General features: G+C 40.3%; 2 protein-coding genes across 3 annotated transcripts in view; one reads left to right on the plus strand and one right to left on the minus strand.

Moving 5' to 3' along the window:
- necab2 (N-terminal EF-hand calcium binding protein 2) overlaps nt 1–23,813 on the minus strand; it is a 201,264-nt gene that overhangs the window by 65,137 nt on the left and 112,314 nt on the right. For both annotated transcript variants that reach the window (XM_034085676.1, XM_034085675.1), the window contains exons 6-7: nt 15,215–15,351; nt 14,685–14,809 (exon numbers count right to left, since the gene is read on the minus strand). In XM_034085676.1, coding sequence (XP_033941567.1) covers nt 14,685–14,809; nt 15,215–15,351 — 262 coding nt within the window. The remainder of the gene's footprint in view (nt 1–14,684; nt 14,810–15,214; nt 15,352–23,813) is intronic.
- On the plus strand, nt 7,320–9,984 carry LOC117448391 (general transcription factor II-I repeat domain-containing protein 2B-like). Its single transcript, XM_034085674.2, has 2 exons — nt 7,320–9,350; nt 9,464–9,984. Coding segments are annotated over exons 1-2 (1,869 nt in total). The 5' UTR covers nt 7,320–7,482; the 3' UTR covers nt 9,465–9,984.

Genomic DNA, 23,813 nt, shown 5'->3' on the forward strand with positions numbered 1-23,813 from the left:
CTAAAATGAAAATAAAAACATGTTTTATCTTCTGCAAAAGTAAAGCTGACCACAGCAGCAGTTTTGGTCAATATAATACAATGTCTCCACCTTCAACAGGTTGTAAAATGACCAGTAAAGCCCAGGTTTAAATTCCCAAACCAACTAGGAGATGCTGTAATCCAGCCGTGCTTTACACTTCAGCAACAGCTACTGTCCTGCTGTTCTGAGCGCAAATAGCTGACCTCTATTCTGATACAGTTTAGCAGTTAAAACATTTCCAAGGCTGTGACTCTTGTTTGTACTGTAACTCAGAGGCTTTTTTTACGACATGCTGTCAACTCAAATGTATTGTGGGATACAACTTGACAGGTGACAGATGTTTGGATCTGAGGACTGAAAACCCTGGCAGTTTGTGCTGTCATCCCCCCATAATGAATACTTTTTTATTCTACGCAGCACTAGATCTGAAGCACATCAAACATTTCTGCAGAACATGTGCCAATCACAGAAAGAAAACTCTTGAATGTCAAGTTTAGTATGTTTGATCTTTTTATAAAAAATGTCTGCAATTTGATGCCTGAGAACAGAAGAAAAGAGGAAGAAAAGCTGGTATGATGCACACAGACAGCAATCATTACATTTGTGCACAGTGTATGCCCCAAAAAGTATTTAAAAAGCTTCAAAAAGAATGGAATTAACATAACCTTCAATCTTTTCTTTATAATGACTAGTCGAACTATGGCTGTGCCTCATTTATCACCTGTGTACACTTTATAATTGGATGGCATTATGTGAAAACATTCTTATCATACTGAATTAATTTTTTAGTGTCAATCACTGTTTTGGTAAAACTCTCTGGAATACTAATATGTAATGAACCTGTTTTTCTGTCGGATGATAGTAGATTTATTTTCTTTATTTTTTAGGGAGTTTATATTCTATGCACTTTGAACGGGGCTTTGAACATTCTCTTTCAATGAGTAGCAGAATAAATAAAAAGCAGGCTCATTCAGACTCTTCATTAATTAGTATGCTCCACTGGTTTATCACAAAGCTCTCTAATAATAAAAAAGAAGAACTCAGGGTGAAAGCAAAAGCATTTATTTATCCATGGTGGTATTGAGTTCACAGAAATAACTAGTCATTTTTCTTTACATGTTTTTCTTTATATTATGCAACACGCTGCATTTGGAAGCTTTTGAATACATAATGAGGGATTTTATATATGGAGGAGCATGTATGTTTAGTTTGACTGTTTCAGGGTATTACACATTCCTATACAGTATTCACCAGGGGCTATTTTATTACCCAGTAGCACTTTGGTTTTCTTTTATTAGACTGCTTCGTCACTGTCAGTGGCCTCTTGCTCATATCGTCTTTATATCTGGTGAGGGTCAAGGGCCACATAAGATATGAGATACAACTCAGCTAAAGAGAAAATATTTTCTCTGTTATTCTTTTTCCACCGACAGGTTTATCAATAATTAAGCAGAAAAAGCTTGAAGCTATAAAACAGCCAACAAGGACTCTGATCTGTGTGTTGTTATGTAACTGTGATAAAAATAGGTAAACCCGCTTATAAAAATATGGTTTTAAAACAACCACGCTCTTCTGTTACAGCTCTGTTTTTTTAAAGAGATACATTAACATTAGGTAACAAAAACAACAAAGAAACCACTCTTGTATTTTACAGACCATGTTAATCTACAACCAGGGACCATTACGCGTAGCTTAGTTTAGCTAAGCACAACACCTGAAAACAGGGGAAACCGCTGGCAAAAAGTCATGTTGTGGTTGTACGGTGGATTATATATAGTCTATTTTAAGTCTTCAAGGAGTTACTACGCCTGGCCAAGACATAATTTCTACATATTTTGTACAGATTTCAAATAAATGCCAATCAACGGATATCAGATCATTTTTTATTTCCTGTTTCCAGTGATTAGGCTTTAGCTAACAGACGGGTTCTTTAGCTTCCTATTTAGCATACAAACGTGAGAGCGGTATTGTTGTCAAACTATGTGCAAAAAATGGAACCACATCCAAAACTAGAGAATGCAATTCCTGAAGAAATTGCTAGTGGGAATGCTTTATGCTGAAAAGCTGACCCTAAACTCCTATGCTGAAATGTAATGTGTAAGAAGAAAGTGAATCATTTAGATTGAAATGATACATGAACACTGGGGGCTTGAATGTGTGATGAGAGAAGAAAATAAAGTAAAAAGGCTTGGAAAAGCAGCAGAATATTTGAACTGCAAACTTTTGAACTAACTTGATGGCGAATGATCTGTCGCCATGCCAGCAGCATTTGATGACATCCCATAATACGCTTAGATGCGTTGATGGCTGCATCGTTACCAAACCTGTGAAGTTTTGGGCCGTTTGGAGCATTTTCACTGAAGTTATAAGAAAACCGTGTTTCATGGTGAGCATTGTGTTGCCATGGCAACGGCATTTGAAGAAATCTCAAAACTGTCCCGTAGATGTCTTCAAGGCTGGACTGTTAGCAGTCTTTTGAACATTTTCATAGGAGTTATAGCGACATTGTCTTTTATGGCGAGGGAATACGGCATATGATGACACCCCATAATTGACGTAGAGCTGTTGAGGGCTGGACCGTTAACCATTATCTGAAGTCTGGTGCTGTTTTGACCCTTTTCATAGGCGTTACGACAACATCGTGTTTTATGGCCAGGGATGCGTTTCCATGGAAGCGGCATATGGTGAGATGTCAGATTTGACGTAGAGCTGTTGGGGCATGGCGAGGTGATATACAGGTGAAGATTGTGGGTGGACCGTGTACATTGGAGCTACAGCGACACCGTGTTTGATATAGAGCTGTGTTAACCATTATCTGAAGTCTGCTGCTCTGAGCACGTCAGTTGGAGTTATGACATCATCGTGTTCCATGACCCAGGTGTTTATATTTGAGCTAACGACGTGTCCAGAGATCAAAGGTTTCCATGGTGATGTGCAGTAATCAGTGAGAGGAGAGCATTTTCATTGTTCTGAATGAGAGATAAACCTCTTACATGTGAACGTTTTGTTGAAGAACCGTAACAGATATCGGTGAAATTTCAAAGCGTGAAGCATGTCAAGGAACTTGAGAATCTGAAGTGTACTTTTTGTGTACTTTCGGGTTAATAATGTGGCCTTTTTGGCAGATTAACTAAAGGTGTGCGACTGCTGTGGTGGGGAAAGATGAGGCTGAACTTACAATGGGGTTTAATGGAGACATGTTGAACGTTTTTGCCACTTCATGCCCTCAAGAGACATTTTGTTTAATTATTTTGCTTAATTATTTTTCATTTTTCAAGCTACGAGATGTCTTCCTACGTTTTTTATGAAAAATTATGTCTCAGGAATGTAGGGTTTGGGAATTATGGCAGGTTTAAAAATATATATATATGAAGGCGAATTTCAAGCTGTCCTCCACTCTAGCTGTGACATCACACTCTAGCCTTAACGAGCTGCGCAATACACACTCATGTTAAAATCTGAAGAAGGCCTCTTTACCAAGGTCTGAACAATCTTAATATTTCTAAAAGTATGAATCAGATTTAAAAGTAAACACGAACAATGTCAGAAAGATGTGTAACATTTTAAAGTTGGAATGAGGTTTCTGAGTGAAAGTATGAAAGAGCAGTTAGCAGTTGCATGAAGATTGTTCAAGTCTGAAGAGTTTCTCCATTGACTTCCATGTTAGAAATGTGATGAATTATGGGATGTATCTCTGTAATTATGAAAGTTATGAATGAGAAAAGTAATAGCCATCGATTCCCGACCGAGCTGAACGTTTTGATGTTTGAACGGAGTTTCTGCGATGTGGAATGTGGGAGCAGAAGAGGCGCAAAATAACCCGGCGGAATAATAAATACACTGTGTATTTGCGTGGGGAGTATTGTAGTAGAAAATTCCACTGTAGCGACCGGTACAGTAATGGGAAACCCTAAATGTTTGAGCACCCTCTATGAAATGTCAAGCTACCCCACAGCACCCCCAAAAGAAATCTCTGGCGCCGCCACTGAGCCTGCAACCCCGTTTTGAAGAAATGTGCTGTGCAAAACAGGCTCATTGCAGCCACTAATGCTGTGATAAGACACACTTTTTTGCCAAATATCAGCATTTTCTTTGCAAAGTGGCAAAGTATTATAACTCATTGTTCTAGCAAAGGGATTGCACAATTGTATTATGTATTTATTTTTTGGAGCACACAGACTTATGGAGCATTGTTTTATTATCACTATTCTAGCAAAGGAATGCTCACGTTCATATTGATGTATTTTAATAAATGTTAACTTGGCTCATTACGTGACTATTTGTGTTGGGGGGGCCCGACTTTGTTTTTTCTCCAAAGGGGGGGCCTGACAGAAATTTTTTGAGAACCACTGTCTTAATCGCTGGTCTTACTGGTATACACTGTTTTAGACATATAGTAACACAACATATTTTTCCCACTGAAATTCAGTAACATTTATCTTTTTTATGTTTATGCGTTCCTTTCTTTTTCTACCAATGTGAACAGGGTGGTACTAAAGCTTAGCCGGATAAAAAAAAACTATTTTGTCATATCGCAGTGCGTAGCATTTCAGCATATATATTCTTTAAAGATAAAGGATAGGGTAAACTGTTTTTTGGCAACCTGCTGTCATCGAGGCTGTTTAAGAATAAAAAGCCATCCCAGAAGATCAATCTGAGCTCCACTGATCACTCCCTAAATCAATAATGGCTTTGACAACAGTTTCATTGTTCACTCTATAGCACTTCGTCACCAGACACCTTTTCCATTTCTAAATAGACCGTGTAGATATTTAAGATTTAGGTTTAAATTATGCTGTTAAAAAATGTGCTGTAGAAATAAAGTGGATTGGATTGGATTGGATATATACGATTTTGTAGAAAGTATGCTGAATAACTTTACAACAAAATGATTGAATGAGGTTTTTTTCCCAGTGCAATTAAAGAAAGAACAATATAGGGCAAAGGTGAAAGCATCTATACTAATGATTTTGTATGGCTAATATACTATATTTCATGAATCCTTAAAAAATACAGCTCCTTTCGCAAAGCATACTGTGACTTCATTGATGTGTACATGGCCATTCTGATATGTATTATTTGAGAGTAGTTGACAAAATGTACTATTTATTTTAAGTATTGCAAGGAACACTATTGACAGTAATAGTCAACCAATTGTATATTGATTCTTTCTCAAGCTAGAGTGATTTCTACTTACAGAGCAATTCAGTTAAATTGACATCATTACAAGTTGATTGAATGGTGCAAAGGAAAAGCTGTCATTATGTGAAGGATTTAGTGAATGTTGTTTCTTGCATTGAAACATATCTATGAACACCCCAACAAACTCATTTACCATGATTATTTAATATTATGCCTCTTTGTACTTCTACTCCTCTACATTTTGTAAGCCAACATTTTACTTTGTACTCTTCGAGATTCATGTGACAGTGCCTTTAAAGATTTAGATTATTCGCTAATACAAAATATAAATCAACTTGGAAATACAGTGGGGCAAAAAAGTATTTAGTCAGCCACCAATTGTGCAAGTGCTCCCACTTAAAAAGATGAGAGAGGCCTGTAATTTTCATCCAAGGTATACCTCAACTATGAGAGACAAAATGAGAAGAAAAAAAATCCAGAAAATCACATTGTCTGATTTTTAAAGAATTTATTTGCAAATTATGGTGGAAAATAAGTATTTGGTCAATAACAAAAGTTCATCTCAATACTTTGTTATATACCCTTTGTTGGCAATGACAGAGGTCAAACGTTTTCTGTAAGTCTTCACAAGGTTTTCACACACTGTTGCTGCTACTTTGGCCCATTCCTCCATGCAGATCTCCTCTAGAGCAGTGATGTCTTCTCTGTGAACGTTTTTTTCACCGTTCTTTTGCCAGAACGGACCACTATTGCGGTAAGCATGTTGTAACTTCCGGTTGTTGTTGTCATCTCCGGGTGTCCCGTGTGCCTGTTCTGTTGCTGATAGCTTATTATCTTAAACTTAATCGATCGTTTTAAAACTCTTGATCACGGCAACTGCCTGACGTTGTAATCACACGTTACTACAGCTTAAGCACTCACAACTCTCCTTCTCTTAGCGACTGTAACTCCACAGTTGCCTACACTCTTTTCGGGTTTGCTAACGGTAGCTACTTTAGCTTGATAGCTAGCCATGGCTCTTTCCCCACCCTCGGGTGCTATTTCCTGCTCTAACTGTCTCATGTTTGGTTACTTCCCTACCTCCTTTACTGGTACCGATACATGTGTTAAATGTAGTATAGTTGTTAGGTTGGAATCATAGCCATAGAAGCCCGGCTCCGCATCTTAGAAAGTAACTCAGCTACAGTAAAGCCCATGTTAGCCAGTGCGGACCGGCAAAAGGTAGCTCCTCTTAGCCGTCCCCCGGCAACTCCCGAGCAGCAGGGAGACTGGGTGACTGTTCAGAAGGGGCATAACGCGAAACCCGCAGGTCCCCACCAACCCGTTCACGTATCTAACAGATATTCCCCACTCAGCGAATATATTATTGGTAGCTCTATTATGAGACACGTGAATTTAGAGACCGAAGCCTCCACAGTCACATGCATTCCGGGGGCCAGAGCGGGCAACGTTGAGGCGCATCTTAAACTGCTGGCTAAAGCTAAACGTAAATACAGTAGGATTGTTATTCACGTCGGTGATAATGATGTTCGTTTACGCCAGTCAGAATGCACCAAACTTAATGTGGAGTCGGTGTGTAGTTATGCTAAAACAATGTCGGACACCGTAATCTTCTCTGGTCCCCTCCCCAATCTGATCAATGATGACATGTATAGCCGCATGTCATCATTTCAGCGCTGGTTGTCTTGGTGGTGCCCAGCAAACAATGTGGGCTTCGTAAATAATTGGACAGCCTTCTGGGGAAAACCTGGTCTGATTAAGAGAGACGGCATTCATCCTACTTTGGAAGGTGCAGATCTCATTTCGGCAAACATTTCAGGGCTCTGTGGACTTAACATGACAAACTGGAGTTGAGACCAGGAGGCGGAGTCGCAGTCTTACACGCTTCTCTGCACTCTCTCCTAGGCAGTCATCCATAGGAGTCCCGAACCCAATAAAATACCCAATATTAGCGGTGTGTGTGTCTGCCCAAGGAAAATTTAAGGTAAAACCTAATAGAGGTGTCATACATAATAACCTAATAAAAGTAAATGTAACAACTACTACAGTGCAACAAAACAGGAAGATTAAATGTGGTCTCTTAAATATAAGATCTCTATAGCATCTAAAGCAGACGTGTCAAACTCAAGGCCCGCGGGCCAAATGTGGCCCGCCACGTCATTTCATGTGGCCCGCGAGAGCTTAAAAGGTTTGATTGTATACAAATAAACAAGTCAAATGCGTGCAGTGACCAAAAACTACATTTCCCACAATACATGCTGATTATGTTACCCGCGAAGTGACGGCATCCCGCCACTAGACTGCAGTGTTTCCACATCGATGCGATTTAACCAACAAGTGGAATTGAGAAATACAAATAATGATCCCAAAATGTCAAGGAAGAGAAAAATTGATGCAGATGGAAGGCTGTTTCAAGAAAGATGGGAAGGTGAATACATGTTTGTGCTTCAAGGAGAAAAACCGGTATGTCTTTTGTGTTATGAGGCGGTGGCGGTTGTCAAAGAGTACAATCTACGTCGGCATTTTGAGACCAAACACGGAGCTAAGTATGCCAAAATCAGCCATCAAGAAAAACAACAAATTGCCCAAGAATTAAAAGGCAAACTGCGATCGCAGCAGAATGTGTTCGCGAAAGCCAGAACCAAAAACAATGCGGCAGTGAAAGCTAGCTTTGTTGTGGCTGAAGAAATCGCACGCGCTTCAAAGTCTTTTTCAGAGGGAACGTTTTTGAAGCAGTGCATGCTGAAGGTCTGTGAGCAGGTGTGTCCCGACCAGATACAGACTTTTAAAAATGTCAGTTTATCAAGAAACACTATCGCGGACCGAGTTAAGGAACTAGCAGGAAACCTGGCAACACAGCTGGCCGAAGAGACACGCAGCTACATAGCTTTTTCATTAGCTGTTGATGAAAGCACAGACAACACGGATACAGCGCAGCTATCTATTTTTATTAGAGGCGTGAAGTCGGACCTCTCTGTCACTGAGGAGCTGTTGGATGTGGCTGCCATGCATGGGACCACAACGGGACGGGACATTTTTGATGCGGTGGAGAAGTCAGTCATTAAAAACGCATTGCCCTGGGAAAACTTGGTGGGATTAACTACAGACGGTGCACCTGCAATGTGTGGAAGAAAAGTGGGCTTGGTTGGACTAATGAAGGAGAAAATGCAAGAATGTAACTGTCACACGCCTCTGATAACGTATCATTGTATTATCCATCAAGAAGCTTTGTGCGGGAAGGTGCTGGGGATGGATAATATAGTGACCACGGTCATGAAGACAGTGAACTTCATTCGGGCGCGTGGCCTGAATCATCGTCAGTTCCAGCTGTTCTTGCAGGAGATGGGCTCGGAGCACGGAGACGTGCCGTACCATACAGAAGTAAGGTGGCTGAGTAGGAGCAAAGTCCTCAAACGATTTTTTGAGCTTATGGAAGACATTGCTCTTTTCATGCAGAGTAAGGGAAAACCCTTGTCTGAACTGTCAGATCCAAACTGGCTGTGTGACTTTGCTATGTTGTGTGACATAACCGAGCATCTCGCCCAACTGAATCAGAAGCTGCAGGGACGCAAACAAGTCATCACGCAGATGTCCGACACGATCACGGCTTTCCAGCGTAAACTTGACCTATGGATGTGCCAAGTGAAACAGGACAATCTTGCCCACTTTCCTGTTTGTCAGAGCATCTCAGCCTCATGTCCCGGTACTTTCTCATGTGCTCAGTTAGCTACCAAACTGAGCCTGTTGATGAATGAGTTTGATCGGCGCTTCTCTGACTTCAGAGCACAGCACTCTGGATTTGCCATCTTTGCTAGTCCTTTCACCACCGACATGTGCACTGCACCCCAACACCTTCAGATGGAGTTAATAGAGCTTCAAAGCGATAGTGGCCTGAGAGCAAAGTTCCAGGATGCTACAATCCAGGACTTTTACCGTCTACTGCCCCCTGCTTCCATGCCACAGCTTCGACTTCATGCTGCCCGTGTTCTGTCTATGTTTGGGAGCACCTATCTGTGCGAACAGATGTTTTCAATAATGAATCTAAACAAAAACAAGCACAGATCACGCATCACTGACGGCAACCTCCACGCTGTTCTACGGATTGCTACAGCACAGGACCTAAAACCAGACATTGACACACTGGCCATGGAAAAACGGTGTCAGACATCTGGTCAGAAAACACATTGGTAAGCATTTTTAAAAACCTAATAAAATATAATTCAACCAAGAAGAAGAATAGTTAAACTATGTGCAATGTAATGATTGTGCTTGCATTTTGTTTTGTGTTTGTTATTTTCAGAACATGATCGTTGGATGAGGATGGTGGAGAGGGGATCCACATGGTGTGTTCAAGGACAGGCAGCATCTCCTCATCAAAAACTAACCTAAAAACTTGACCAATATAGTTGTGGACTGAGACAACCCTTATTGTGAGTTTATTACATATACTACTTTATATGTGTAGAAATGTATTTAGTGTTTGCAGGTTTTATGTGTTTATGCAGACAAATGTTTACTGTAATCAAACCATCTCTCATTAGTTGGATGTATGCCCCCTGCAAGGCTGTGTGCAGCCATTTGTTTTTGTAAAATGCTACATCTGTCACACATGTTCTTAGCAGCTCACAATTGTTGGTTTTACAGTTATTTGTTATTTCAAGTTTTGAACAAAGTTAATGTCATAACTTCTGTTTGATGTTATTTTTCTTTATTAACTTGGATAGTTTGATCGTTGATTGATGGAGTAATGTGGGTTTCATAACCTGACAAATTAAAAGGATTTGTTATAATAACAAAGCAACAAGCAAAGATATTTTTTACATCTATGCAAATATATATATGTAATATTTGTAACTTGAATAAGTAATAAATTCAGAGTTATTTAACATTAAGGAGTAGTTACATTTATTTTACATTGCATTTAGTTACATTGCATTTAGTTACATTTATAAGTTACATCTGGCCCTTTGAGGACAACGATTATGCTGATGTGGCCCTCGGTGAAAATGAGTTTGACACCCCTGCACTAGATAGTAAACTAGAATGCTTTTCAGCCATTAACCTTGAACAATTAACTTCAATGATTCTCTCTTCTAAACCATCAACGTGCATGTTAGACCCAATTCCAACTAAGCTGTTGAAGGAAGTTTTTCCATTAATTAGCACTTCTTTATTAAATATTATGAATATGTCTTTATTATCAGGCTATGTTCCACAATCATTCAAAGTAGCAGTGATAAAACCGCTTCTTAAAAAGCACAACCTCGATCCAGAGGTTTTAGCCAACTATAGACCTATTTCTAATCTTCCATTCCTCTCAAAAATTCTTGAGAAAGCGGTCGAAAAACAGCTGTGTGATTACTTAAAAAACAATGATTTATTTGAAGATTTTCAGTCTGGCTTTAGAACACATCATAGCACAGAGACAGCTCTGGTTAAAGTCACAAATGACATTCTAATAGCCTAAGACAAGGGACTCTCTATTCTTTTTTTGCTCGATCTCAGTGCTGCATTTGATACTATCGACAATGATATCCTATTGCAAAGACTAAAGCACTTAGTTGGCATACAGGGAACTGCTTTAGGCTGGTTTAGGTCCTATCTATCTGAACGCTCTCAGTTTGTACGTGTTGACGATGAATCTTCCACGCAAACCAAAGTTAGCCATGGAGTGCCACAGGGCTCAGTGCTCGGACCTATTTTGTTCACATTATATATGCTTCCGTTAGGCAATATTATAAGGAATCATTCTGTAAACTTTAATTGTTATGCGGATGATACTCAACTATATTTATCAATCAATCCTGATGAAATTAATCATCTAAATAAAATTCAAGACTGCCTTAAGGACTTAAAAATGTGGATGACCTTAAACTTTTTGATGTTAAACACGACCAAAACTGAAGTTATTGTACTTGGCCCGAAGAATCTACGAAACAAATTATCTAAAGATATACTAACTATGGATGGCATTAATTTGGCCTCCAGTGAGACTGTAAGGAATCTTGGTGTTATATTTGATCAGGATTTATCCTTTAAAGCCCACATAAAATCAATTTCAAGGACCGCCTACTTCCATCTACGTAACATTGCAAAATGCAGGCATATCTTGCCTCAGAACGATGCAGAGAAACTAGTCCATGCATTTGTTACTTCAAGGCTGGATTATTGTAACTCCTTATTATCAGGGTGTACCAAGAAGTCAGTCAAGTCGCTTCAGCTGATTAAAAATGCTGCAGCTCGTGTACTAACCAGAGTTAGGAAAAGGGACCACATTACTCCTGTTCTGGCTGCCTTACACTGGCTCCCTATAGAACACAGGATAGAATTTAAAATTCTTCTTCTCGCCTACAAAGCCCTTAATGGGCAGGCGCCATCTTACCTTAAATAACTCATTATACCCTACTGTCCTACTAGGGCATTGCGTTCCAAGAATGCAGGGTTGTTGGTTGTTCCTAGAGTCTCTAAAAGTACAATGGGAGCCAGAGTCTTTTCTTATCAAGCTCCACATTTGTGGAATCAGCTTCCAGTTTGTGTTCGGGCTGCAGACACCCTATCCGTTTTTAAGAGTGTGCTTAAGACCTTCCTTTTTGATAAAGCTTATAGTTAGGGCTGATTAGATTCAGCCCCTAGTTTTGCTGATATAGGCTTAGTTTGTCGGGGGACATCTTACTTCTTCCTTCTCTCTGTCTATACCTGTGTACTCTCATGTTCCGATTAACCCAGCTTCCCCAAATGTCTTTCTTTTTAGTGTCTATATACGCCGGGATCCGGAGTCATGGATGATCCTGCGGTCCTGTGTCCTGGATCGCGAGCCCTGGATCGCGAGTCGTGGCTGTGGTCCTGGATGGATATCCTCGTGGATTCATCTTCCTATTATACACACATGCATTTCCAAACATTTGGACTACCTATGTTGCAAATGTATTATCTTTTCAATTTACACACGGCATCTATTGTCCTCTGTTGCTCTCCCTGAGGTTTCTCCCATTTTTTTCCCTTTAAACTGTGGGTTTTCTCCGGAAGTTTTTCCTTGTACGATGTGAGGGTCTAAGGACAGAGGGTGTCATATTGTCATACTGATATTCTGTAAACACTGTGAAGACCACTGAGACAAATGTAACATTTGTGATATTGGGCTATATAAATAAACATTGACTGATTGATTGATTGATGTTTTGGGGCTGTCGCTGGGCAACACGGACTTTCAACTCCCTCCAAAGATTTTCTATGGGGTTGAGATCTGGAGACTGGCTAGGCCACTCCAGGACCATGAAATGCTTCTTACGAAGCCACTCCTTCGTTGCCCGGGCGGTGTGTTTGGGATCATTGTCATGCTGAAAGACCCAGCCACGTTTCATCTTCAATGCCCTTGCTGATGGAAGGAAGTTGTCACTCAAAATCTCACGATACATGGCCCCATTCATTCTTTCCTTTACACGGATCAGTCGTCCTGGTCACTTTGCAGAAAAACAGCCCCAAAGCATGAGGTTTCCACCCCCATGTTTCACAGTAGGTATGGTGTTCTTTGGATGCAACTCAGCATTCTTTCTCCTCCAAACACGTCTAGTTGAGTTTTTACCAAAAAGTTCTATTTTGGTTTCATCTGACCATATGACATTCTCCCAATACTCTTCTGGATTATCTAAATACTCTCTAGCAAACTTCAGACGGGCCTGGACATGTACTGGCTTAAACAGGGGGACACGTCTGGCACTGCAGGAGTTGAGTCCCTGGCGGCGTAGTGTGTTACTGATGGTAGCCTTTGTTACTTTGGTCCCAGCTCTCTGCAGGTCATTGACTAGGTCCCCCCGTGTGGTTCTGGGATTTTTGTGATCATTTTGACCCCATGGGTGAGATCTTGCGTGGAGCCCCAGACCGAGGGAGATTATCAGTGGTCTTGTATGTCTTCCATTTTCTAATAATTGCTCCCACAGTTGATTTCTTCACACCAAGCTGCTTACCTATTGCAGATTCAGTCTTCCCAGCCTGGTGCAGGTATACAATTTTGTTTCTGGTGTCCTTTGACAGCTCTTTGGTCTTGGCCATAGTGGAGTTTGGAGTGTGACTGTTTGAGGTTGTGGACAGTTGTCTTTTATACTGATAACGAGTTCAAACAGGTGCCATTAATACAGTTAACAAGTGGAGGACAGAGGAGGCTCTTAAAGAAGAAGTTACAGGTCTGTGAGAGCCAGAAACCTTGTTTGTTTGTAGGTGACCAAATACTTATTTTACCGAGGAATTTACCAATTAATTCATTAAAAATCCTACAATGTGATTTCCTGGATTCTTTCCGCCCATTCTGTCTCTCATAGTTGAAGTGTACCTAGGATGAAAATTACAGGCCTCTCATCTTTTTAAGTGGGAGAACTTGCACAATTGGTGGCTGACTAAATACTTTTTTGCCCCACTGTAAACATATTGTCATATATGTATGGGTAAATATACCCAGTAGCAGTATATAAAGTAGTTACAATTATCTCATAATCATAATCCAGTATTTCAATGTATGAATCTGAAAATAAGTCATTTTGGTGTCATGTACTTTAACTTTAGTAAGATGTTGGCACCTATATGGAAATATGTAGACCAGATAATGTCATTTATCATGTTAACCACAGCTTGCCCGTGAGTGATTTTGAGTTGTCTGAACACCTTTAACTGTCACTTGTGAATAACAACATCTGAGGAGTGAAAGTTTAGATCTCCCCACGTCTTGACTTAACTGTGTTTGAATGTTTTTGTTTGAATCTTCTTAAGTTAAGTTTGTGTTGTAATAAAGGGAAGTCATATCTCGACAAGTTTTGAAGTGTCATTTCTACAGCAAGCAATTTGTTGGAGTGGGCGCTAAGTGTTGAGGCGAGCGCGCGTTGCAGTGTTAACCACCAGCTGGTGGAGGAAGAGAGAGAGAGGGAGAAGTTTACAGAGCGAGAAGCAAAGAATAATGAGTGTCCAGCACTTGCTCAAAGGGAATTACCAGCTTCAATCAATTTGTGTCTGTTTTAGGAACTGTACCACACACACACTGCATAAAAAAACAGCACTACATAGCAGATTTAAGTGTTAAGTGCTGACTGGCCTCATCTACACTTACAAGTTTTACTTTAACACTTTACGACAAAGCCAACTCTCTACCTTCCCTTCCTTTGCTTCATTTCTTTTTATATCTCGTCCCCTCACCTTAGAAATGTTCCTTTACTACCCCCTCCTCATCTCTATTACTCTCTTAACCCTGTTCCCTCCACCAGTTTATCCGTGCTGCCCTTTATGCTGTAGGAGAGCTGCATTAAACCTGTGCAGGTGGCTGATTGAGGTGGAGAGTAGGGATGTGTGTGTGTGTGTGTGTGTGTGTGTGTGTGTGTGTGTGTGTGTGTGTGTGTGTGTGTGTGTGTGTGTGTGTGTGTGTGTGTGTGTGTGTGTGTGTGTGTGTGTGTGTGTGTGTGTGTGTGTGTGTGTGTGTGTGTGTGTGTGTGTGTGTGTGTGTGTGTGTGTGTGTGTGTGCGTGTGTATGTGTGTGTCACCTGAAGCAGTGTTGACAGTCCTGACAGCCTCCCTGGCAGTGACTCTGTTGTTCGGGGGATAGTCAGGGACGGTGTTTTCGTTGCGCCTCTCTGACATCCGTGGGCTCACCTTGGCAGGTTGATGACTGCAAAAACAGACAGAGGTGGAACAAAATATTTATTAAAATGATAAGACGGAAGGGTGAAGGAAAAAGTAATATTGAAATAATTACGAAGTTCAGTAGGATCCACAGGGGATGAAAAATATGAAAATGGGAGTGAAAAAAGATTAAATGTTGTTTTTCTTTCCTATGATTGTGAAGAAAATCAGAGGCTGATTGTTCTGATTGTTTGTGTGTGTGTGCTTGCGCCTCGGTGTGCCAGTCTGTGAGTGTTTGTGGAAGCGACAGACGTTTTAATCAGAAACTATTTGTGCTTGAAACGCTGCCTGGTTTTCACTTTGACTGCTGACTATCTGAGTTTCACAGATAATGCCACGATACATGTGTACAGTCATCAACATACACACAGTGCAACTCTCATTGGCTGACCCTGATTGGCTGTGCTGCTCATCAATAGCGTCCACAGCACTCTCCACAGAGCTCAGGAGAGACTGAATCTGATTGGCTGATTCCTTCAGCAGGAAACGGGTCACAAACTGCTCCACGTTGGTTCCTCTCTCATATACCTGGGTAAACAAAAGAGAAGAAAATGTATGATTATGTATGTCATTTGTACATCTCATTTGAAACTAAAAGTGAGTCATTCTGTCAACCGTTAAACAGCCAAGTGACCATAGCAAAAAATGCACCATATCCTCTTTCTTCACTATTTTCCCGCACAAATCTCTCTGAGTTCCTTCTTTGCCTCCATTATACGGTTCAAGGGCTTGTCAAGGTAAAGAGGGATTGTTCCTTCTCCCTTCTTTCGCTCAATCTTTTCTTCTGCCTCCTCCTTATTCACTGTAGGAGTTTGGCCTTCATTTAAAAAAAAAAAAAAAAATACATTTAATATTAATATTTAAGTCCGAGCTTAAATTCTGGCCTTTAGAGAATTGATTGATTTGACTGTACCAGCAGGATTAACAAAAGGCCAGACTGAAATGTCGTCCACCTTCTCTTTAGCATTATAACAATAGAAGCCTGTAAATCAATTACATCTTAAGGTGTGAGGCTCAATCACTACTCCAAGCAACACTGATTTGCATAGACAGCTTACACAACGATAGGCAAGATACGTATTGATCTATGGGTTAACAATAATTTTCATAGACCTGTTGAATTTTTCCAAACGCTACAATGAAACCTTGAGGGAAAATCTATATGTTGCCATGGCATTTTCCAAACAACACATTTATTTTTGGTCAGAAAACCTATTATTCAAAAAACGTCCCATTGCTTCAAAATACACAGTTTTTGTCACAAACAAAAGCTAAAGGCTAATTATTCTACCAAATTAGGTAATTGAACATCCCTAGTGCAATGTTTTAATTTTTTACGACTATGATAAAAGAATGACCAATCTAACTCTCTCTGTGATTGGCTTTCCCAACAAAGACAACAATTACTAGCCATTCAGAGGCAGAGTATAGTGGGTCATACCTTTGTTATAAGTCATTCTGCGTAATTATTAGCCGTGTGCTTCTTAGTTTATTGCATGGATTGTGTGTATTTTCAGAACAATGGACATCTCTTGTATGAAAAATGGGCAGTCATAGAAATGGAACATTCAACATACTATTGGGGATTTGGAATAATGTCCCGTCAGAAAAACTGGCAGTTCCCATCTATTCAGGACCTGTTAATATGTGCAGATAGAAGTTTTTTAACCGTAGCAAGAATTTTCAAATTGAAAAATGAAAAAAGAGATAACTTCAAAGCGTTTCAGAGCTGCACTGCTGACAGTGTGAAAATGGAGTGCTGTCAAACGAGTTAACTGTAGCAGATAAGACTGGAGCACCTGCCTTGATGACCTTATCACTGCCACCTTTTAATTATTCACGGATTTAACTGTTCAACAAAAACACCTCCTCCGTACAACTATCCAATTATAGCTAAGCAACCCTAACAATACACACAGCAGGCCTTTCAAGCTTTGAATGTCTGCTTATTTTGAAACTGTGTGAATAAGGGTGTACAAAGCACAATTAATAATAGTTTGGACAATAGTTTAAGGCTTTTAAAAAATAAAAAACCATAGAGCAATATTATAAAGAGTGAATTAAACAATGTGTTTGTTTGCTCTCTAGGTTAAAGTAAGCTGCAACGGTTAGCATGTCCGGCTAACAAGCTTAGTAGGCCTAACCACACTGCCTCTGAAGTAACACTATGTTAAAAACAGTCAACAAATTAATAACATCACTTTTTTTTAGACTAACAATAATACCATACATTTACAACTTTCGCATTGAATGTGTAGATATAGCCTTTAAAATCTAGTGTATGCTAATGCTATCTCTGTTCTTACCTTCTCTTTGTTGGATTTAGGAACGTTCTACTAAAACAGCAGTTAGTCCTCATCTTTAAGAAATGTACTATTGTTTCTCTTTTTTGTTTGATTAGAATGTATGTACAGTATGATGCGAGTCAACGTTTGAATTTGACCTGACTAGCTTGCTACAGGTGATGAAGGAGGCTAGTGACATATGCTATTTAAGGTGAATAGATGATGGTCAATGGCTAAAAATAAAAAGCCTGGTTTTTCCCGATGTCTGAAATCTATGAACAATATGTTTAAAATATGTGTAGCCTATGTATTTAAGTAGTTAACCTGCGACACTTATCACTGTTACATTTGCTGTCCGAAAATGTTTAGCTTGAAGGTGTAGCAAAAGTGACAAATGGGGGCAGGGTTTATCAACAATCAAATAGACGTTGGAGCTTTACTGTAATATTTCACTTTTGAAGATGACAAGAAACTAAACCTCTATGTCAGACGCCAGGCCATAATTGAATACATAGTACTCCAGAGAGCCAAGTCAATCAGTCGTGACCAGACTATCAGAAATCACAGTGCAGTGATTCAGAGAGACAATTAACATGCCGACCAAAAAATCCCATGAGACGCAGAGCCACAAAGGACATCATTTACTTATAGTCATTGAACAATAGTCAATGGCAATGACATACATGTGTGCACACTAGAGATGTTAAGATTCACCGATTCGCATCGGTGCACCGGTGTTATGCCGTAGGTTGAAGCAGGCCCGGTTCCAGAACAAAATGACTCAGGGTGCATCTGAGATTAGAGAGGGTGCAGTGGTAAAGTGCTATTTTTATAAGTGGGGAGTGGACCTAACACCCTCTAGGGGGTCCTCATCTCCTCTAGGAGGGTCCTCACCTCCTCTAGGGGGGTCCGGGGCATGCTCCCCCTGGAAGAATTTTTTTGAAATATTGAAGTTAAAAGCATCAATCTGGTGCACTTTGAGAGCAAAATGAAGAGATCTATGGATCCAAGTGCTCTTTGCTTGATTCATGCTTTCCCAGTCCCTTATCACGTAGCCTATTAGAGCATGGGGCCAGTTGTTGTAGCCAGTTGTGGTGAAGGCATCTGACTTACTTGAACCGAAATGTCTACATGCATAGCAGAAGATGGCATCTTTTTTACATGAATATTCCAGCCAATCTCTGTTTTGAAACCATGAGCTGCAAAATGAGTAGCCTACAGGCGAGTTGGGCACTTTTTTAAATATACCTGGGCAGGCTCTGTTTTGCCGAGGTCCTCTGGCACTTGCGGGCCGCTGAGGGGTGGCGGTGTTTGGGGCAACAAAGACGGCTGCGGCTGCTCCGCCTCTGTGGGCGAGGCGGGCAAAGCCGGCGAGTCGGGCGTTATTGTCCACGACAGTGACCGCGGGTCAACGTAATGTCCCCATGATCTGAACTGTTATTACCTGCAGTAGATGCAGTGTTACTGCTGGCGATAAGGGCTGGTTGTTTTAACAATTTTCTGATGTCCATCACTGACACTGATAGCTTTGTAAGAACCTTGCAGATGACGAACGCGCAGCGGCACAGGTCACACGCACCTGACATAATAACGTTACTTACCGTTTAAATCAGGGGTGGGGAACCTTTTTCCTCTCAAGGGCCATTTCAATTTTTACAATATCCTCAGAGGGCCGTACAAGTTATTGACCTCTGCTTAAAAAAACTAAAATCACAGCCCATTCATTTCATTCTGTGCAAAGAAAAAGCAACCTCTTAATCCACATATCTCACCATGACTCGCGTATGCATGCACGTGCAGGGTGTGGCGTGCTCCTCTGGGAAGATTTTTTTTTAAATGTTGAAGTTAAAAGCATCAATCTGATGCACTTTGAGAGCAACATTAGGAGATCTATGGACACATCTCTCAACACCCAAACACAACTGTAAGCAGATTTTCTTTTAATTTATGGATATTTGACAAATCACTCCCCTTTCAAACTGTATTCTTCTTTATTAATAACTGTCATATAGTATTTTATACCGGTTTACTTTATTCTCTTATTTTTTTTATAACTATAATGATCATAGAAAGATGTGCCTTTGTCTCACTGGTTGTAGAAAAAGCTTCTTATATTCGTTAGCATAGCTAGCTAACCAGATGCTAATGATAACAACACAGTTATTGACTGTCTGATCAGTATGACAGATGAGCAGATCGCCACTGGGCTTTCAACTAAAGACACAGACACGCAGAAACTGCGGCATGTGTATGGACTTATCGGTACTGCAATTTCTGAAGTGCTGGAGTGGCGTTCTGGTGCTCTCCGTCAGAACTGCACCCCTGTCAGTCGAGACATATACCACGTGATGACACGTTAGGCTCGTGTTGTGTTCAAGGACCCTCACCTTGGCCAGGAAAAACAGGCACTCGCTTGTTTAATTTTTTTGCGGTCTAGATTTCTTTCATCTTTTTATTTTTTGCGTGTGTTTATAAATTACCTCGAGGGCCGTACCAAATTGTCTCGCGGGCCGTATACGGCCCGGTAGCCGGAGGTTCCCCACCCCTGGTTTAAATTGACCAAATAAATGCAGCAATGTTATTTAACCACAATTCCAATTTATTTTATTTCAACTAAATTCTTCTTATTATTATTATTCTTCTTATTACTACTACTATTATTATTATTATATATGTAATATATATATATTTTTTTTCACTTTTCATTTTTCAAATGAGGGTGCATAACGACCCAACTGAGGGTGCAATGCACCCTTATGCACCCCCGTAGAACCGGGCCTGGGTTGAAGCCTTGCCGTGGATTGAAGCCCTGTTCGTGGGGACGCGCAAAGGTGACGTCATCGCCTGTATTGAGCGCTCGCCGTTTTCTAAGCTTTTTTCACCCTTTTCTAAGCTTTTTTCTCTCTTTTGAATGATATATCAGATTAAACAGCAAACGGCTGAATAAATAATGTGCATAAAATTGCGAGGAGGCTCGTTTTAAGGACACGTTTTTCAGATCTGTCACAATCTTCGTATTGGAATACATTTACGTTTTTGAGTGTATAGTCCCACTCTGTTATATTCCTCCTTCCTACAGAACAGACAATGACAGGATAATATGTGATTTGTCAATAGTCCTATTTCTTAAAACCTTCTCTGTTGTTTAAGTGTCTGATAACCACGAATAGTAAGCAATGATATAACAGTAATGATATCACATGATCATGTCAGACACTGTTATTTTCAATCAAGCCTAAAAGATAATGTGTTCAAACTGGCTTCACTCACTTGAATTGCTCCTTTGAATATCATTTTTATATATTCCTACTCAACACATGTTTGTATTGTAATGCCACTCATATTTTTTTTTAATTGTATTTTAAAGTGACATTGAATGCTTTGAAAGGTGTCCTAAAATAAAGTGTATTATTGATCTTATATCTGTGCTTCTATTACATTACATTTCATTTTCTATCACACTATTAATGTTCCTTATTTTAGACTAGGTTAATCCTGGTGTCAATAGGGAAGATCTGCACTGTTCTACATAACATGTTCAGAGCAGGTATTTCTCCTGCCGGATTTGGAACCCCCCCTATATCTATATATATATGAAAAACTAAAGAGGGGCTTCAAAATCCGGCAGATCAGGTGTTGGTGCTGCCGGATTTGGAAGCCCCTCTTTAGTTTTGTACCTGCTAGGCCCAGAGTGAAATGCTTTTGTGAGCATTAACTAGAGGGGAACAGGCAACACCAGTGTGATTTTGGTGACATTGTGACTATCCTGGCCAAAATTACAGGGGGCGCTTCAAAATCCGGCAGCTCTAGCAACTGCACTGCCGGATATGGAAGTCCCTCTTTATTTTTTCAACTGCTGGGCCCAGAGTAAAATGCTTTGGTGAGCATAAACTAGAGGGGAACATGCAACACCAGTGTGATTTTGGTGACGTTGTGACTGTCCTGGACAAAGTTGTAGGGGGGGGGGGTGCCATATCTGGCAGGAGAAATATCTGCTCTGCTGAACATGTTATAGAGAACAGTGCAGCTCTAAAATAAGGAACATTAATAGTGTGATATAGGCACAGATATAAGATCAATAATACACTTTATTTTAGGGCACCTTTCAAAGCATTCAATCTCACCTTAAAATACAATAAAAAATAAAATATGAGTGGCATTACAATACAAACATGTGTTGAGTAGGAAATCACAGAGGAAAATTACATTCAAAGGAGCAATTAAAGCGAGTGAAGCCACGATGACGTCACGTTTGCGCGTCCCCGCGAACAGGGCTTCAATCTACGGCAAGGCTTCAATCTACGGCACAACACCGGCATAAACGTTCAAGATGTGAGTGCACCGGTTGAAAGAGTGCACATCGGCTACAGTTTGGGTTGAACCGGGTTGAACTCGCGATGCATCGATTGCGTAGCTTCTTTGCATCGGTAAAAAAACGATTCATTCATATAAAATCCCCTCATCTTGTCAACGCTCAGCAGACACGATCTTTGATATTTGCTTCACAACTACAGTCTATGGCCACTACGGAGGCCGAGAGTCTCAGGGCCCTTCTCACTTCTCTTATTTTTCATTTCCTCGCTCCTCGGTCTCGGTCTCACCGGAAGTTGATTTGTCTGCGCCATCTTGAGTAGCGTCCCAATGGCCTTATTTTTGCCGGAGGAGCGAGGAGCGATAATGGAGGAGCTATAACCGAGGAACCACCAGACCATCCTTCGATGAAATCCTCAGACACTCGCCCCGCCCCTTTACTGTGTATCGCTCACTGATTGGACGATGCAGTGCATGCACTGATCTGATGCTTCTTGACATGAGAGCAGTTTCCCAGCGGAGTGAAGAAAATACATGAACCTCACGAGAGTCACTCCTCAGTTTATACCGTGTTTTGTTTCAATTCATGTTTCATTTAGTTACAAATATGTGATCTGAACAACAAAGTGGTCAAAAATCATTTAATTCATTTTTTGGAAACATTTTCATGATCGCTTTTTAAACATTTTCATTTATTGTCATTTCCATTCAGTCAGTCATTAAGTGCTATTTAAAATATTAATTTTCTACATATCCACACAAACAAACAAAGTGTGCAATCCAATGAATGTTAATCTAACTGGGTTTTGATAGATAACATGTCTATTTTTCTTCTCTCAATTATTTTATTTCTATTGTGCACTCTAATCAATATTAATCAAACTATTGCTCGTTTATACATTTTAAGAATGGCGTTTATCTTTTTTGAGTATGAGTTCTTATTTTATTTTATTTATTGGGGTCTACAACAGATGATGCAAATGTTACTTTGTGTCAGTAAATGTGTACAAACAGAGGCGGGGGTGTTTGTGAAAACAACGGGGACAGAGCTGCTGTCAGACGATCAGCTGTGCAGCGTCATCACAAACGGACGTCGCTTCACGTGACGCTCCGGAGAAAAGGACGTCCCATTGCTCTTAAAACTAATTTCCCTGCTTCTCATGGTTTCCTTTCGTCTCTCCATGCTTCCCTTGTGGGAGGGACTAGTCACAGGGAAACGACGCAAGTGAGGGACGCAAGGAATCCATTTAACCGAAGTGAGAAGGGCCCCTAGATGCGGGCTTGCATACACACAGTATCACTCCGCAGCCGCACCCCATCAGTAACGTCCTGATGGTATATGTGCACGGCACTATATACTACCGACGGTCAACGATGCCAAGCCGCTTTAAAGTACACAAGTAGTATGAGGAACTTAGCGACGCACATAAAGAGGCGACATGGGGTCTGCGGCTGAAAAGAGAAACCTGAAAGTTAGACATATGAGTTAAATCACTCAGTGAGGTGTTCTGTCAGAGAGAGTGGTGTTTAGTTTACAGCAGCCTGTAACGGCCAATACTAATTTAAATGTCTTCCTTACTGTAAGCAGTTATGAAAAACCTGTTTGTGAAAGGTTATTTGTATTCTTTATTACTGTAAAAAGTACAACCAATCCGTTTAGCCAGGCCGGCTAAACGGATTGGTTGTACTTTTTACAGTATTACGGCTTCTACAGATGAAATTTTTGTATGGATTTTTTGTCAAAGCACTTAAGATATTCATTGCTATCGGGATGTTAAGAGCATTCCATGGAATATAACAAAAAGTGTATCTCGAGCCGGTTTCTGAAACTTACCTACCCCACCTTTAATGTATGATTTGCTGCATATAAGGAATAAAACAAAAATCCTCTGTCGTACCATATTGAAGTATCATTATTTTTGCATGGTGTTGAATCGCATCGTGTCGCACCGAATCGCATAATGTTGAATCAAATCGTATCGAACTGTATCGCAAGAGGGGTGACTCATATCGTATCGCCTGGTGTTTCAAATGTATCGTTAATGTATCGTATCGTGGCAACGTATCGAGATGCGCATCGCATCGGCCTCAGTGATGGAGATGCACATCCCTAGTGCACACAAACATTAAACATGCAAACACACAAAGGCCTAGCTACAGGCCCATTCTCATCTTCTAATGTGTGTCTTGACAACAGCAACCACACTTTTATTTTGTGATACAACCAAGATAAATCACTGTGATTATAAAATCTAGCATTTTGGCACCATTTTTGTTGTCATGTTAACCTGACGACTCACTAATGACTACCATGCTGACATTCAATTTCCAAAGAGAGATACATGTCTATATGATTCGAAATTACAAATAGGAATGTTTTCAGTTTTTTGTCAA

The sequence above is a fragment of the Pseudochaenichthys georgianus genome, chromosome 6 (assembly GCF_902827115.2).
Source record: "Pseudochaenichthys georgianus chromosome 6, fPseGeo1.2, whole genome shotgun sequence".
NCBI lineage: Eukaryota > Metazoa > Chordata > Actinopteri > Perciformes > Channichthyidae > Pseudochaenichthys > Pseudochaenichthys georgianus.

Bases quoted from the DNA above. Each gene is read 5' to 3' on its own strand.
- LOC117448391 (XM_034085674.2), top strand. From the start codon at position 7,483: ATGCGATTTAACCAACAAGTGGAATTGAGAAATACAAATAATGATCCC.